We start from the raw sequence: 12946 nt of genomic DNA, 5'->3' as shown, positions 1-12946 counted from the left end.
TTTCAGGCGGCGTGTGCCTTGATTATGCGTTTAATATAAAAGATAGGGAGAGGCTTATCGTGCTGGCATCTGCTCCTTTAAAGGGAAAAAAAGAGGAGCTAGCAGGGAGGATAGGGCTGCCTGGCTGTTTCATATGCATTTATGGCACTGTTCCTATAGAGATGGAGTCCGCGGAAGGTTTGTCTTTTTAGGGATTTTTTTAAATCTCCCCATCTGTTTGCGGGCTCCTTTCTCTAAACGTGATTTTCAAACTTTCTTTACAACTGGCGAAGCGGGGTGGGTCAGGGAGCCTGCAGTTAATGAGTTTGGCTCCAGGTTGCGTAAATGAGGGCTTGCAGGCCGCCCACTTGAAGGCTTTGCTGTTAAGTTCAGACTCATTAGCTGTCAGCAATGCCCACCTCCATCACCGTGCCTAACCTGCACTCTTCTGGCTATTTAAAGAAGGAAAAGGCAGACCGGCTGTCTGATGCTAGGTCCTGTTTCGTGGCTTTGGAGGCCAGCAGCTGAGCTTCCTCAAGGTGTCCATCCTGAGGAACGAGCCCAGGGAATCTCAAGGGGGACTCGTATGCAGCAGTGTGTCCTGAAGCCTTCTGAAACCGAGTACTGTATATGATGAGATGTAAAGATACGTCGCAGAGACTCGTACCACATCCTAATCTTGCATAACGTTCCCATAGATTGTCTCTTCCTGATTCCTTGTCCCCAGATTATGATCCGAGAGGCAGCATATTTTGAGAGGATGCTGAATGCTAGCGTCGCTTCGTATAATAAAGCTAGCACCACCTAAGGACCTCCTAAATCTCTTCTTTCACATAAGCATCTCCTGTCTGCTAAGTCCTCATTCCAATTAAAGGCACCTTAGCTTTTTCCTGGGCTTTTCTGAAAGACAGAAGGATACTCTGCTGCTCTTTACTTGTTTCCCTTGATTGGTTCGTCTGCCCTGCTCCTGTTATCCCAGGAGTTTCTGGCAGCTGTGCAGGTAAGTTCCAGCAGGATGCCGGATTCCGAAGTGCGTTTGTTACATGGGAGCATGGGCTCCTGTGCCACAGCCAACAGAGCTGCTGTCTGCTTTGCTCGTCTGCTGAGGCTGTGTCCTTCCCAATTCCAGGGCCACGGTGCTTAGGAAATGAGCCCCGGTAACAGCAGCCTCTGTGGCCGGGCTGAGAACGGGCTAAACTTTAACCAAGCCATCTGAAACCAAACTGGTTCATTTGGATTCACCTTAGGAAAACGTCCGAACCTGCAGAGATGGAGGTTTTGACCTTTGCAGCAGCAGGGTCAGGCCATCCCGTGCTGTTCCCTTCCTCTGCCTTCCCACCATTTCTGCTCACCCGCGTGGGCTGAGCGTGCACGAAGCTAAATCCCGCTCCCTAACTCCGTGACTCAGTCCGGGATTCCCCCGCTCGCTCGGAGCGGGGTGCCCAGGACGCCCCGCACACCAGCAAATCTTTGAGTTTCCACTCCCACTTTTTTCTCAGAAAGCCTTCCCTGCCCTTCACAGCCGTGCAAGGCAGAGTGGAAACTCTGAGCCGGGCCTTTTGCTAATCCCCCACATTACCTGTTTTTTATTGCATGCGATCACAGGGGACTCCCCTGCTCTCTCCAGCACCATGCAAGCATTTTAAGCCTGGGCTGTGCCGATGCTAGCACACCGTTAGAATAGCTGGGGGGGGATAGGAACAGTCTTTGGTGCTTTTAGGGCCTTTATTTGCCCACTCCCTGCAAGGCAGAGGGGGTAAAGGAGGGGTAGAGCTGGAGTTTCTGTTTCCTGTGCCCCGGACAGCGAGAGCAGCTTCCAGCTGGGAGCTCGCGGACTTGCCGTGCCACTGGCAGTCGGAAGGATGCGTGCGGTGCCATTTCCAACACCATGGGCCCCGGGGGCTGGTTATTTGGGATGAGGGATTCACTGCTGCAGAGTGGCGTGAAGCTGTGCTCGGTGTGGACAAGAAGTGAGCACAGCCTGAGATTTTGGGGTGGGAAGGGAGATGGGGACGACCGGCGGGGTTTTGCAGCATCCTCGCCAGGTCTGCACCACGCTCCGGTCTGCACCCATCCTTTCCCCTTGTGGCCCATGTGGGTGCTGCAGTCCTGGGGGTGCACAGGGCTTGGCGCCCCTTGCCTCATGGCCCTGATGAGGCCCTGGCAATGCTGCCCCATCTCCCAGCCAGCTTTTTGGAAAGAAGTGACCCCCCGCCTGCCACACATCTTGGGGACGAGGCCAGGAGAACAGGGGCAGGCGGGGAAATCACCCCCTCTCCCTCCCCGAGCGAAAAACCACCTGTGGGGCTGGAAGCCCTTCCAGCAGGGCAGCGGCAGCCCTCCCTTCCCCCTCGGCGATGCTCACCGCCGCGCGCACGCCGGAGATCAAAAGCGAGCCCTATCTTGGTGGAAACGGGGCCGCGGCGGCGCGGCTGTCAAACAGAGCAGAACGTTCTCGCGTCTCGTATGGAAATGCGAGCGGATCAGAGGCTCGGCGCGAGGGCTGCGCTGGCAGGTCACGGAGGAAGCTTTCTCCCCGGGAGACAATTCCCCAAGCGAAGCCCTGGCTCCCGAGGCAACGGCGTGGCTGGAGATGTGCTCCCCCCACGCCTCGAGACGTGCGGTGAAACGGAGCGATGGCAGGCAGGGGGGAAATGGGGAGGAACGTTTCGGTTCCCGTTCGGACTGCTGTGAAATAAATCTGGTGGGAGCCTCGTCATCTGGGAGGGTTTCAAACCAGGCTGGACCAAGCGCTGGAAAATCCAGCAGGAGGAATGTTGTGCTCACCCCCCGGGGCGGGCTGGTGGCCTCACGCGCTGCTCTTTCTGCCACTCTCTTTCCTTTGCTGTTGGAGGGGATTCAAAACAAAACAAAACCTCACTGCATCCTTGGTTAAGGGAATAGACAGGAGCTGGATCACAGCTGCGCAGTTCAGATCCAGCTCTGACAATTTGTTCCTTTATTTTTTTTTTTATTTTTTTTTTTCTGCGGGGGGAGGAAATCCACGCGGTGTCTGATCTGGCCCCAGCCTTGCCCGGTTGTCGTAGCGCAGGAGGGGCAGGCTGGGGGCTCCTGCCCACCCCTGGGGCTGTGACGAGGTGGTGCAGCACCTCCACGTCCCCCACGCCAGCCCACATTGTCCAGGAGCTGGTTTTTGGGGGGGGCTGGTGGTGGGGAGAGGGGGTCCCCATGGCTGGCGATGCTCGGGAGGCCTCGCGTGCACCCTCCTGGCTCTGCCTGCCCGGCGGCCGTGCCAGAGCCCGCCTCACACCTGGCAGCTGGAGGAGATTTGGTGAGATCGGTCTCTCCCGCATTACCCCCCGGTAATGACAAAAGCAGACAGCAAAGCTTCAGCAGGGCTGGAATTATCGCTGGCTGAGTCATGTGAAGTCTTGGAGTTTTCAGCGTGGAAAGCCAGCCTTTCCCTGGGCTCCTCCTTCCTCCTCGCCACCCCCCCTCGCACCTGAAATCTGCTCTGGGGCTGATCCGATGGAGTTTATGGTAATTAAGTGCTAATAACTCCCCTCCTCCCTCCTTTATTTTTTTCCTCTAATGACATGGCTGTGTGAAAAAAAATCAGTGATTTCCCTAAAGCAGGTCTGTGGCAAGCGGCTTTGCTCCTCAGACCTTTGCTTAAGAGCATCAGAAGGGAGCGGGAGGAGTTTGGTGTGTGTCCGCGGGGAGATGGGGCTGGGAATTGGGTCCCTGTCCCCATCCCCATGCTCCTTCCAGCGGTGCCCTGCAGGCTTGGGTCCCTACGGGTGTGGATGTCTCTTATTTTGGGGCAGGGTTTTGTGTGTGGGGCACAGGGTGGGGATGCAGCTCCTGGTACCTGCTGGCTCGAAGCTGCACCCCCAGGTGGGAGCCCCCCGGCACGCTCGGCCGCGTAGGGGTTTGGTGGCAGGCAGCATGTACTGCTGCTGGTGCTGAGCGCCCCAGGCACACGTGAACCAGTCCCCCCGCCGTCACCACAGGGTCCCCTTTTGCAAGCATCTCTTCTCTCGGGCTGCACCGGTTTGCCCCAGGCTTTCTTACCAGAGAGCAGCCTTAGGAGCCTTTCTCTCACCTGGTGGACATCCACAGCTCTCATCCCAGCAAGGTGCCCAGTGCCTGCATGGCCGTTACAGCGCCGACACCGCTGTAAAATCAGCATCCTGCTCTCGGAGCCACCACCGGGAAGGTGATCTGGAAGCACAGGCCCTGGGGGACCCGGTGTGGGACGCAGGAGCTGGGGCAGGCAGTAGGGTGGTCTCGTCATTCACCCAGTGCCCGGCCCTCCTGCCTCTTCCCCTCGCTGCTGGGAGATCCTCGGTGAGTAATGAAAAGGTTTTGCCCCTGGGGGAGATCCAAGATAAAGCAGCCTGAGAGCAGCCACCGCCAAGGCAGAGAACGGTAATTACTCGGAGTTGTGCTTACGGTAAACACAAAGCCTCTGGGGTTTCAGCTCCCCGGCTGTCAGGCTGGGATCCCTGCTGCCCAGGGAGCAGGCAGGGCCCTCCTCAAAGCTCGCAGGCGTCTCGGGGAGGAGGAGGGGTAGTTGTGCTGGGCCATTTGTAGGCTTTTCTCAGCGGGAGGCTGAGCAAGCCGTAGTGACTGCACGTGGTGCTGCGTCTCGGGGCACGAGGACAGCTTGCTCCGTCAGTTCTGTGTGTGCTAGAGTCGTGGAAATTGTCCTAACCCCCCCCCACCACCACCACCCTGCTCTTTCCTTTGCCCCATCCCTGTACTCGATGTGGTTTTCCACCGTGTTTTAGTATGGAAAATAAAATAAAATAAAAAAACGCCCAAATCTCTCTGCTCTTCAGAAAACTCCCACACGCCTCTGCTGGAGGACGCGGTGACTCAGATGACCCCGGAGGAGCACTACAGGCGCATGATGTCAGCGCTGAACGAGCACGGCACGTTCGAGGAGCAGCAGCAGCAGCGTCTCTACCAGCTGGCCAACAGCATGGCAGTGCCCAGCCACGGAGGTACGGGCACGGCGGGGACACCAGGGCTTGGCTTTGCCAACGGCTGTGGCTCGTCACGTTACATGTCGGTCATGCGATGAATACAGCTGGTAAAGAGGATCCCATGGACCCTCTTTCACCCCGTCTCTCTGGAGGTGGCTGCTCTCAGCCGTCTGTAAGCGCTGACGCCTTCGGGGGCGACCCACATCTGGAGCAGATGAGCCACCACATCGCTGCTGTGCGCTTTGCAGGGCAGTGAGGGATGTCCTTCTGTTCCTTTGTTTCAAGAGTTTGCGTCGAGCTGTATGTTCAGAATTTGTGGTGGTCGCGGTGCAGAGCAAGGGGAGCGAGGGCTGGGGCGAGGCAGGGGGCCGTGGGGTGCCAGATGCTGCTGGCGTTTGATGATGGGGTCTGAAGCAGCGAGCTGGTGACGTGGGATTTGGCTAAGCGTTGATAACGCTAGGCTTAGAAAGTTGGTGCAATAGTTGCTGCCCACAGACAGCAGAAATTGGTGTTAATGACCTTTTGCCTTAATGAGAATTAGATATCCCATGATTTTACGGACAATTAAAATATGCAGATGAAGCTAAGTCGTGGTGAAGGCAGCTCGGCAGGCAAACGCTGAAGTCAGGGGGACCGGTTCAGCCACGGTGTCATCTTTTGAAAGCGATTGTGTTTGCATCACCAAGGATTATTCTGGTCCTTCGCTAGCCAAAGCCAGATCTGCTGTGACGTGAGGGGCACTGAGGGGACAGAACCTCTTCTATACCCCACCTGGTGAGGGCTTCATCGGGGCATGGCTGTGAGGACCGTGTAGGTTGCAGCTTCCAGCATGAAGGAATTGTCCCCAGACCTTCCCAAGTCCTCAGAGGTTGAGCTGGGGACAGCTGAGGGACCCCCCAGCCCTTCTTTATTTGCTGTGCGCTGCTTGTGCCGCTGCATGATGCCCGCCTGGCTGCTGGCTCGAGGCTGGAGCAGTACAGGAGCATTTCTGCACCAATATTTGTGTTGAAGAGAAGATGCAGCCAGTCTGCTCTTCAAAACAAGCTGGTGCTTGTAGTTATGGGAGGGAAAATCCAAAGCCTGGCTCCAAACACATTAACAGGTACCACTGCGCGCTGCTGCTCTGCCCCGGGCAGGTGCCAGCACCTAACGGGCACTGAGGGAAGGGAAGAGAAGGGAAGGGTCTCTGGAGACTTTAGCCTTCAGCTGGGGAAGAAGCTGCCTGACAGCAGCTGGGCTGCGGGATGCCGTGCTGTGCCTAAAGGGGGCACCAGGCAGTTGCATGTTCCACCCTGGGAAGCGCTCTGGCAGAGCACAGGAGCGCAACATCCCCGCACCGCTGCAGGGTGCTGGGCCGGAGGGGTGCTTCGGCTGCCTCCTTGGCCCAGGGGGAGGCTGTGCGATGTCCCGGCGGGGTGGCCCAGCTCTCTGCATCCCTCAACGCGAGGGAGATGGAAGAGATGCCTCTGCTCCAGCCTGAGGAGCAGAGCTGAGAAGCGCTGCTGTGCAAGGACCCAGGGCGCGGGGGCTGGCACGCGCTGCCGGGGGTCCGGGGGAGCGCGAGCAGCATCCGTGAAGCATCCAGCAGGAGCTGGAGGAGAATCTCCAGTCTGGAGTGCAAATCCCCAGGGCTCCTTGTTAGGTTAATGAAGAGGCTGTCTTCTTTTCCACTCTGTTTGATTTGATTGGCTTCTCTGGGGGCAGGAAGGCGATTCCTTTTGCTGCGGAGTAAGAATTTGCTCATCAGCAAAGGCACAGCACAAGGCTGTGCTTAGACGAACGGTGGTGAATGGGGCACATGCCTCCGTGTTTGGCTGTCCCACGGGTTTACAAGAGGTGCAGGGCTCCTGCAAGCACCATAGTTTTGGGGCAAAACCATGCCCTGTAGGGCTGGAGTCGTCGCCCTGTGAACACAAGGGTGCGAAAGCACCAGAGCTCGTGCACAAAGGGACAGCACGTCCAGCCACTCAGTCTGCCCAGACCATGCTGGATACATGCTCTGTAATATTCAGCACCAAACGGGGTGCGTGCACCTGCATTTAACAGCAGAGCCCCCTTGCCCTGGGCACCCACGGGTGCTGGACCACGCAGACCACACGCAGCTGGTGCCCCCCACGTAACGAGCACAGTAGCTCATTCCATTAAAAGCCTGACGCTTTATTTATTATTTCTTTATTATTACGATTAAATCGTCTCCTCAGCCTTTGCGGGACGAGGGGTCACCCTGAGGTTTTGGGGCGGGCCGGGGAGAAGAGGAGCTGGCACCGAGGGGCTCTCCGGTACCGCTGCTGAGACAAAACTTGGTGAATTTTGGCTCGGCTCCGCGCCACGGGGCTCCGGTCGGGCCATAAATTATTCGTGCCACTACAAAGCACAGTTTATCTGCGGGCTCGCACGGAGGCACCAATAACATTAATAATTTAAAAAATGTTAATAATTTAGAAATCTTTTTTTTTTTTTTTTTAATTGCTTTTCTCCCCCCCCCCCCCCCACCCCTCCTCCTCCCCCCTCCGCCCCCGTTCTCCCAGCGGCATTCATCCGGCATTCTGAATTCAGGCTGTCTCCGTGCCTGGCTCCGCCATCCGCCGGCGTCCCCCTGTCAGTCACTCTGATTTCCCAACTGTCAGAGTGCAGGATTGTAAATAACAGATCCTCGGGGGGGCTGGGGCATGGTGGGGGGGGGGAGAAGGAAAGGAGGGAGAGCAAGAGGAGACGGGAGGGCGGGCGTGCGGGGGGTGGCCGCGGTCATTCGGGATCAATGCGGCTCCCGGAGCTGGCCGCGCGCCAGCCTTCTAAATTACAGGCGCTGTGGCAATCAGGAGCGACCTGGGCTTTGCAGATAATTAATTGATAAACATTGGAGGTGCGCCGTCCCTGGCTTGGAGAATTCTCTCGGTGTTTTTCTTTTTTCTTTCTTTCTTTCTTTCTTTTTTTTTTTTTAAACGCGATCCGAGGGGGTTTTGGTGCCCCGCTCTTCCTTAGGTGCTTCTGCAGCTGGAAATCTGAAGGGCGTTTGAGTTTTTGTCCCCTCGTTTGGGGAGGGCCGTGCGTGCCTGAACGTGGCTGGAAGCAGCCAGGTACCCATCTGCTGCTTGTTCCCAGCCCCAGCTCGCACAGCCTGTGAGCCCTGACCACGGCACCAGTCCTCGATGGGGCTCAGGCACAGGATGCATGGATGCTGCTACCCCCAGAACCAAGAAATCAGCGTGCTGGTGGAGGAGAGCAAGGAGAGGGAAAGGGTAGCGTGGCCAGGTCGTGCAGCACGCTTGCATTAACTTTGCTTTATTAATCACTTGTGGGAAGAGGGCTGATGCACACTGCTTCGTGGGGAGGGCTTGGAAATCGCAGGCTGCTCCTGAGCAGGGTGTGTTCATTAAGATAAATCCTCCTCCCCTCCTCTCCCCAGCTGTGTTTTGGTTTCCTTTCGCAGAGTGGCACGCCTGAGTGTGCGAAGGAGGTTTCCTGTAAGCGTGCATCCGTGTGCGCGCGTTTCCTGCGTGTCATGTGAATGGCAGCAGAGGTTTTGTTGTGGGTTAGAAGCGAGCCGCGCGTAGGAACCAGGCGCTCCTGGTGCCGAGCTGCAAGAGCAGCTGCAGAAAAAGCCTCGGTCGGTGCAGCTGGTACCTGTGCCCCTGTCCCTTGCCCTTCCCGGAGGTTTGTCCACCTGTGGCTGTACCCGAGGAGGCAAGCAGAGTGGAAAGGGCATCTCCTGGTGCTCCCCAGCAGCCTGTGGTCCCCGCTAGCCTTGGCCGTGTCACCCATCGCGTGGCACTTGGTGTGCCGCTGGGCCACCCACGCTGGGGTGACAGCGTGTGACGTGCCACCGCAAGGGCGATGGGGTGGGGGTGAGCTTTCACGAGGGGTGCTTCTTGCATTTCTCTCGGGCTGATGAAGGCGCCGTGCCCAGGGCTGGAAGGGGGGGGGGGGGAGCCCCTCGCCGTGCCCCAGCCCTCTGCCTGCAGCAAAACCGCGCCGGGCGCGCCCCAACCTGCGCGGGGGGCCCCGCAGCACCCCCGGGCTCTGGGGGCTCCGGGTGCTGCTGGGGCTGCTCCCGGAGCTTTTGGGGGGGGGATTTTGGGGAAGCAGCCCCCCTCCCCGGACCGGGTCCGAACAGCTCCCGCTCCCTGGTGCCCCCTCCCCGCCTGCCTCCTCCCCTCCCTCCGCCAGGAAGGCAATTAAGCAGCAATCCGCCCCCCTCCCTCCCTCCCCTCCCGGAGTTGCACAATTTCCTCCGCTGCCCAACTCCCTCGGCGGCGGAGGCGGCTCCGGCTCCGAGCCCCCGCTCTGCAGGGTGAGCACCCGGGGCGGGGGGGGGGGCTGCGGGGCTGGGGGCTGCGGGAGGGAAGGAGGGAGGGAGAGAGGGAGGGATGGATGGGGCCGGGGGGGGGGGACCCGCTGTCCCCAGCTGGGGAGCCGGCAGCAGCCGGGTTGGGAGCTTGGGGGGGGGCCTCCGGGCAAGAGGAGGGTGGCGTGGTGTTGTTTTTCTTTTTGGGGTGGGGGGGTCGCGGCTGATCCCTTCCCTCTCCCCAGATCTGCTCCGGGCTCGGCAAGAGGTGGCGGCGGCGGCGGCAGCGCGCAACCCCGGCGCGATGGAAGCGCACATCCCCTCGGGCAGCAACTCGTCCAGCCAGCGGAGGAAGCAGGGGCTGCCCCAGCACAGGGACACCCACTTCCCCGAGAGGTACCCGCGGGGGGGGCGGCTCTGCCAGGCCGAGGGGGAGGGCTGGCCGCGGTTCCCCCCCGCCCCGGGGCGGGGTTAGCTCCGGGCACGGCTTGGGAAAGGGGCTGCGCTTTTTGGGGAAGGGCTTGGGGGGCTGCAAGCAGCCCTGTGGGGACCCCCAGCCCCAAGGGGCAGCGCACCCCTGGATGAGAGGGCACGGAGGATGGGCTGCCCCTGGGTCACCTCCTGCAGGTGCGGGGGGTTTTGGGGTTTGGGGGTGGGGACACGGGGGGGGGCGATGGGGGCTTGTGCACTGCCTGCCTGCTGGGAGCCATCCAGCCCTGCCTCGGGTCCCTTCCTCCAGCCTGTCCTTCGGCACAGCGCAAGTGAAGGTGTTGAAGCTGGGTTTTAGAGCTCCCCCAGATAATGAGAGAGAAGGAATGCACTGGGGTGGAATAAAAAGAGAAGAAATTTTCCTTTTTTTAGAGGAAGAAGGAGGCGAGGCTTCCTTTTTCCACTGACAGGAGTGCTGGAAAGCTGATTTCCCTCCCTCCCAAGAAATTCTAGCTCATTTATCTTGCTCTGTGCCACAAGCCATTCCCTCCGCAATCAGGAACTTCAGAGGGAAATTAAATTAAAGCTGCGTGAGCTCCTGACAAGGATCGCAGAGGTGGGGATGCAAAGACTTTGGGTATCACGGGACAAGCAGTGGAAAGCTCCAGCATCTAGCCTCGTCTGGCTTTCATCTCGGGGTGGGGGCAGCTGGATATGTGGATTATATAGCGTGTATATTAACCCACGGGGTTTAGAGCCCCCGTTCGTTAGAGCCTCGAGGATCCCGTCTGTTTTTCCCTCTCTCCGAGCAAGGAGGCTGGGCGCAGACTTTCCTCCTGCAGGGTGCACTTTGGCTAACCCGCCCCACGAAACCCCACGTGGATCGTAGGCAGACCTGCGAGGAATGCGGGGATAGAGGAGCTTCAGTGCAGCCAGGCATGGGGGGAATTTTCTCCAGCTATGTGTGGCCTGGAGAAGCGCCAGGCCAGCCGGAGGGCTGGCTGGAAGAGCCCCCGCGGAAGGGTGGAGGCGGCGCGCGGGGAGGCGCTGCACGCAGGAGGGGCAAACTGCACAGGAGGGAGATCCGTATCGCGCCCAGAGGTGCTGTGCTGCCAGGCAGGTGTTGTGGTGGAGCTGGGCAGGGCCAGGAAACGTTAAATGGGTTGGGAAGAGGGCAGGGAGGCAGGGAGCAGCCTCAGCAGAGGCTGGAGCTAGGAGCCGTGTTCCTCCCCGCACCGCTTCTATTCGTGATCCAGTTCTCCAAGTAGCCCTACAAGTTGGCGCACGTGGGACGGAGATCCCGGCAAGGTGAGGAGGGGAGTGGAGCACGCAGGGCCCTGGCGTGGATATTGAGAGAAGAACCTGCAGGCCCTGGGGTTCGGTTTGCAGGGGTCACCCCGTGCCTCAGTTTCCCTTCCTGCACTGTGACAGGGCCCTGGTTTTAGGGATTTTCCTGGGGTTTTAGGGATGCTAGGAGAAGCCACGGCCATGCATTGCAAAGCAGAAAAGCACCATACAGGTTAAATCCTGCCCTCCGTTCTCCCTGTTGCTGCTAGCCTTGGGTTTTGCTCTTGGCTGCCATGGTCTCTGTGAAGCAGGTAAATCTCAGCAGCCTTTCTGCACCTTATTGTGCAGGTGTGGACATCGTAAAGGGTTCAGGTGGGCACTGACGATGGAGGAAGCAGGCTCACGTGCGTAGGCAAACCGCAGGTAGATTTATGGCATCTCCTTTCCCAGGAGCAGAAGTAATAATGCATGATGCGGGGGGATGCGAGCTGTTCGGCGCGGTGTTAAAATTCCATTTCAGCTTCCTATCGGGAGATCTGCGGGGATCAGGGCAGCTCTCGAGCATGGCAGCAGCGTGGGCAGGAATAATGAGCCACTCCAGGCTCACGTCTGGCAAAGCGAGGGGGGAAAACCCACGCAGGTGACCCAGTTCTGCATAGCCGGGCAGCGCTGCTGCTCTCGCGGAGGCAGGGATGCGGGGACCTTTGCTAGCAGGAGCTACCTGCTCGGTGCTCCGCTTCCCCGGTGCGAGGGGGGCAGGAGGTGAGGAGTCTGAGCCAGGGAACGTCTGTGGAGGGAGCTGTGTGCCCCTCTTTTTGGGCAGGCGTAACGAAGCACAAGGTAGGAAGATGGGTGCTGGCTCTGCCGGTGTGTGCTCCAAAAAACACTGAATGGGCATTTTTGGGGACCCAAGGTCCTTGTAGCAGAGCAGCGTTCCCTTCACCTCTCCAGCTTCCCCGGCTGTCGGAGGCAGTTAGTAAAAGATGTGCCTCTTGCAGTGTCCATGGCCAGAGCTGGAGTCGGGCTGCTGCTTGAGAACCCATTTGGTTTTGGTTTCCTAAATCCTTCTCGAGATCGGCTCAGCCTCGGCTTACGGAGCGCCAGGACCCGGTGGTTTGTTTGGAAGGGCTGTTGAGTTAGTTAGGAGTTATAAAAAGACTTGGAAGAGGAAAGGGTACAGCTCGAAGGTGTCACTGTAACTGCTCCAGCCTGGAGATCTTCCCATCTCCAAGCTGCTCCGGCTCCTGCAGAAACGGCAGGTGGCTGCTGGGATCCTGCTACCTCCCGAAGTTTTTGGCAACGTGCCGGCTTTGCTGGCTTGTTTGGCCTGGCAGCTTCTTAGCCAGGGTGCTCGGCTCCGGGTACGCGGTGCAGGACCTGCTCCTGGGCTGTGCTCCGGACCTGGAGCTGGGCAGACCCCGCTTCTCACCAGGGCAGGGTGCTGAGCACCAGCACTCACCTCCTCGAGGGGAAAACTGGACCCTGCGGGTGCTCAGGTTGGGCTGGACCAGCTGTGGTCAGTGTGGTGGGGCTTGTTGGCTCAACACGACGTGGCAGGAGGGCGTTTGGAGCTGCCAGGAGCCTGTTCGTGAGCCCACGGTGGGTGGCTGGGGGAGCCAGCCCTGCTCAGGACAGGAGAGGGCAGGCAGGGACAGGGCAGGTGTTGGGGCAGGTGTTTGGTAAGAGCGTCCGGCTGTCCCTGGTCCCATCCATGTGTGGTGTTAGGGACACAAGTCGGGCAGGAGGAGTGCCAAGGAGCGAGAAATGCTGCCTGCGCGCGATGCCATCAGCATCCTGATCTGCTGGGGCTGGGTGCTGAGCCCTTTGGAGCCTTGGGGGTGCAGGAGCCCCAGGGCTGGGGGTCTGCCCCGTGCCCTTCCCTTCCAAGCACGGCATCCTTCAGAGACCTTCCCCCATGCCCGAAATACCCAGCGGGGATTTCAGGGCTGGGTTCTTTCTTGCTGCCGTCGATTCCTTCACCACCTGCGTCCTTCCCCCTGCACTGGGTTGTTTC

At 59.1% G+C, this 12946-nt stretch overlaps 1 protein-coding gene across 3 annotated transcripts in view; it reads left to right on the top strand.

The window, feature by feature from the left end:
* Positions 1-12946, top strand: part of SAMD11 (sterile alpha motif domain containing 11) — a 105358-nt gene that overhangs the window by 76071 nt on the left and 16341 nt on the right. For all 3 annotated transcript variants that reach the window (XM_035344593.1, XM_035344594.1, XM_035344595.1), the window contains 2 exons: positions 4785-4949; positions 9462-9612. In XM_035344593.1, the coding sequence (XP_035200484.1) occupies positions 4785-4949; positions 9462-9612 (316 nt within the window). The remainder of the gene's footprint in view (positions 1-4784; positions 4950-9461; positions 9613-12946) is intronic.

The sequence above is a fragment of the Oxyura jamaicensis genome, chromosome 21 (genome assembly GCF_011077185.1).
Source record: "Oxyura jamaicensis isolate SHBP4307 breed ruddy duck chromosome 21, BPBGC_Ojam_1.0, whole genome shotgun sequence".
Lineage (NCBI taxonomy): Eukaryota > Metazoa > Chordata > Aves > Anseriformes > Anatidae > Oxyura > Oxyura jamaicensis.
The sequence above is the reverse complement of the archived record's forward strand: the minus strand, read 5'-3'. Positions and strand labels throughout refer to the sequence as shown.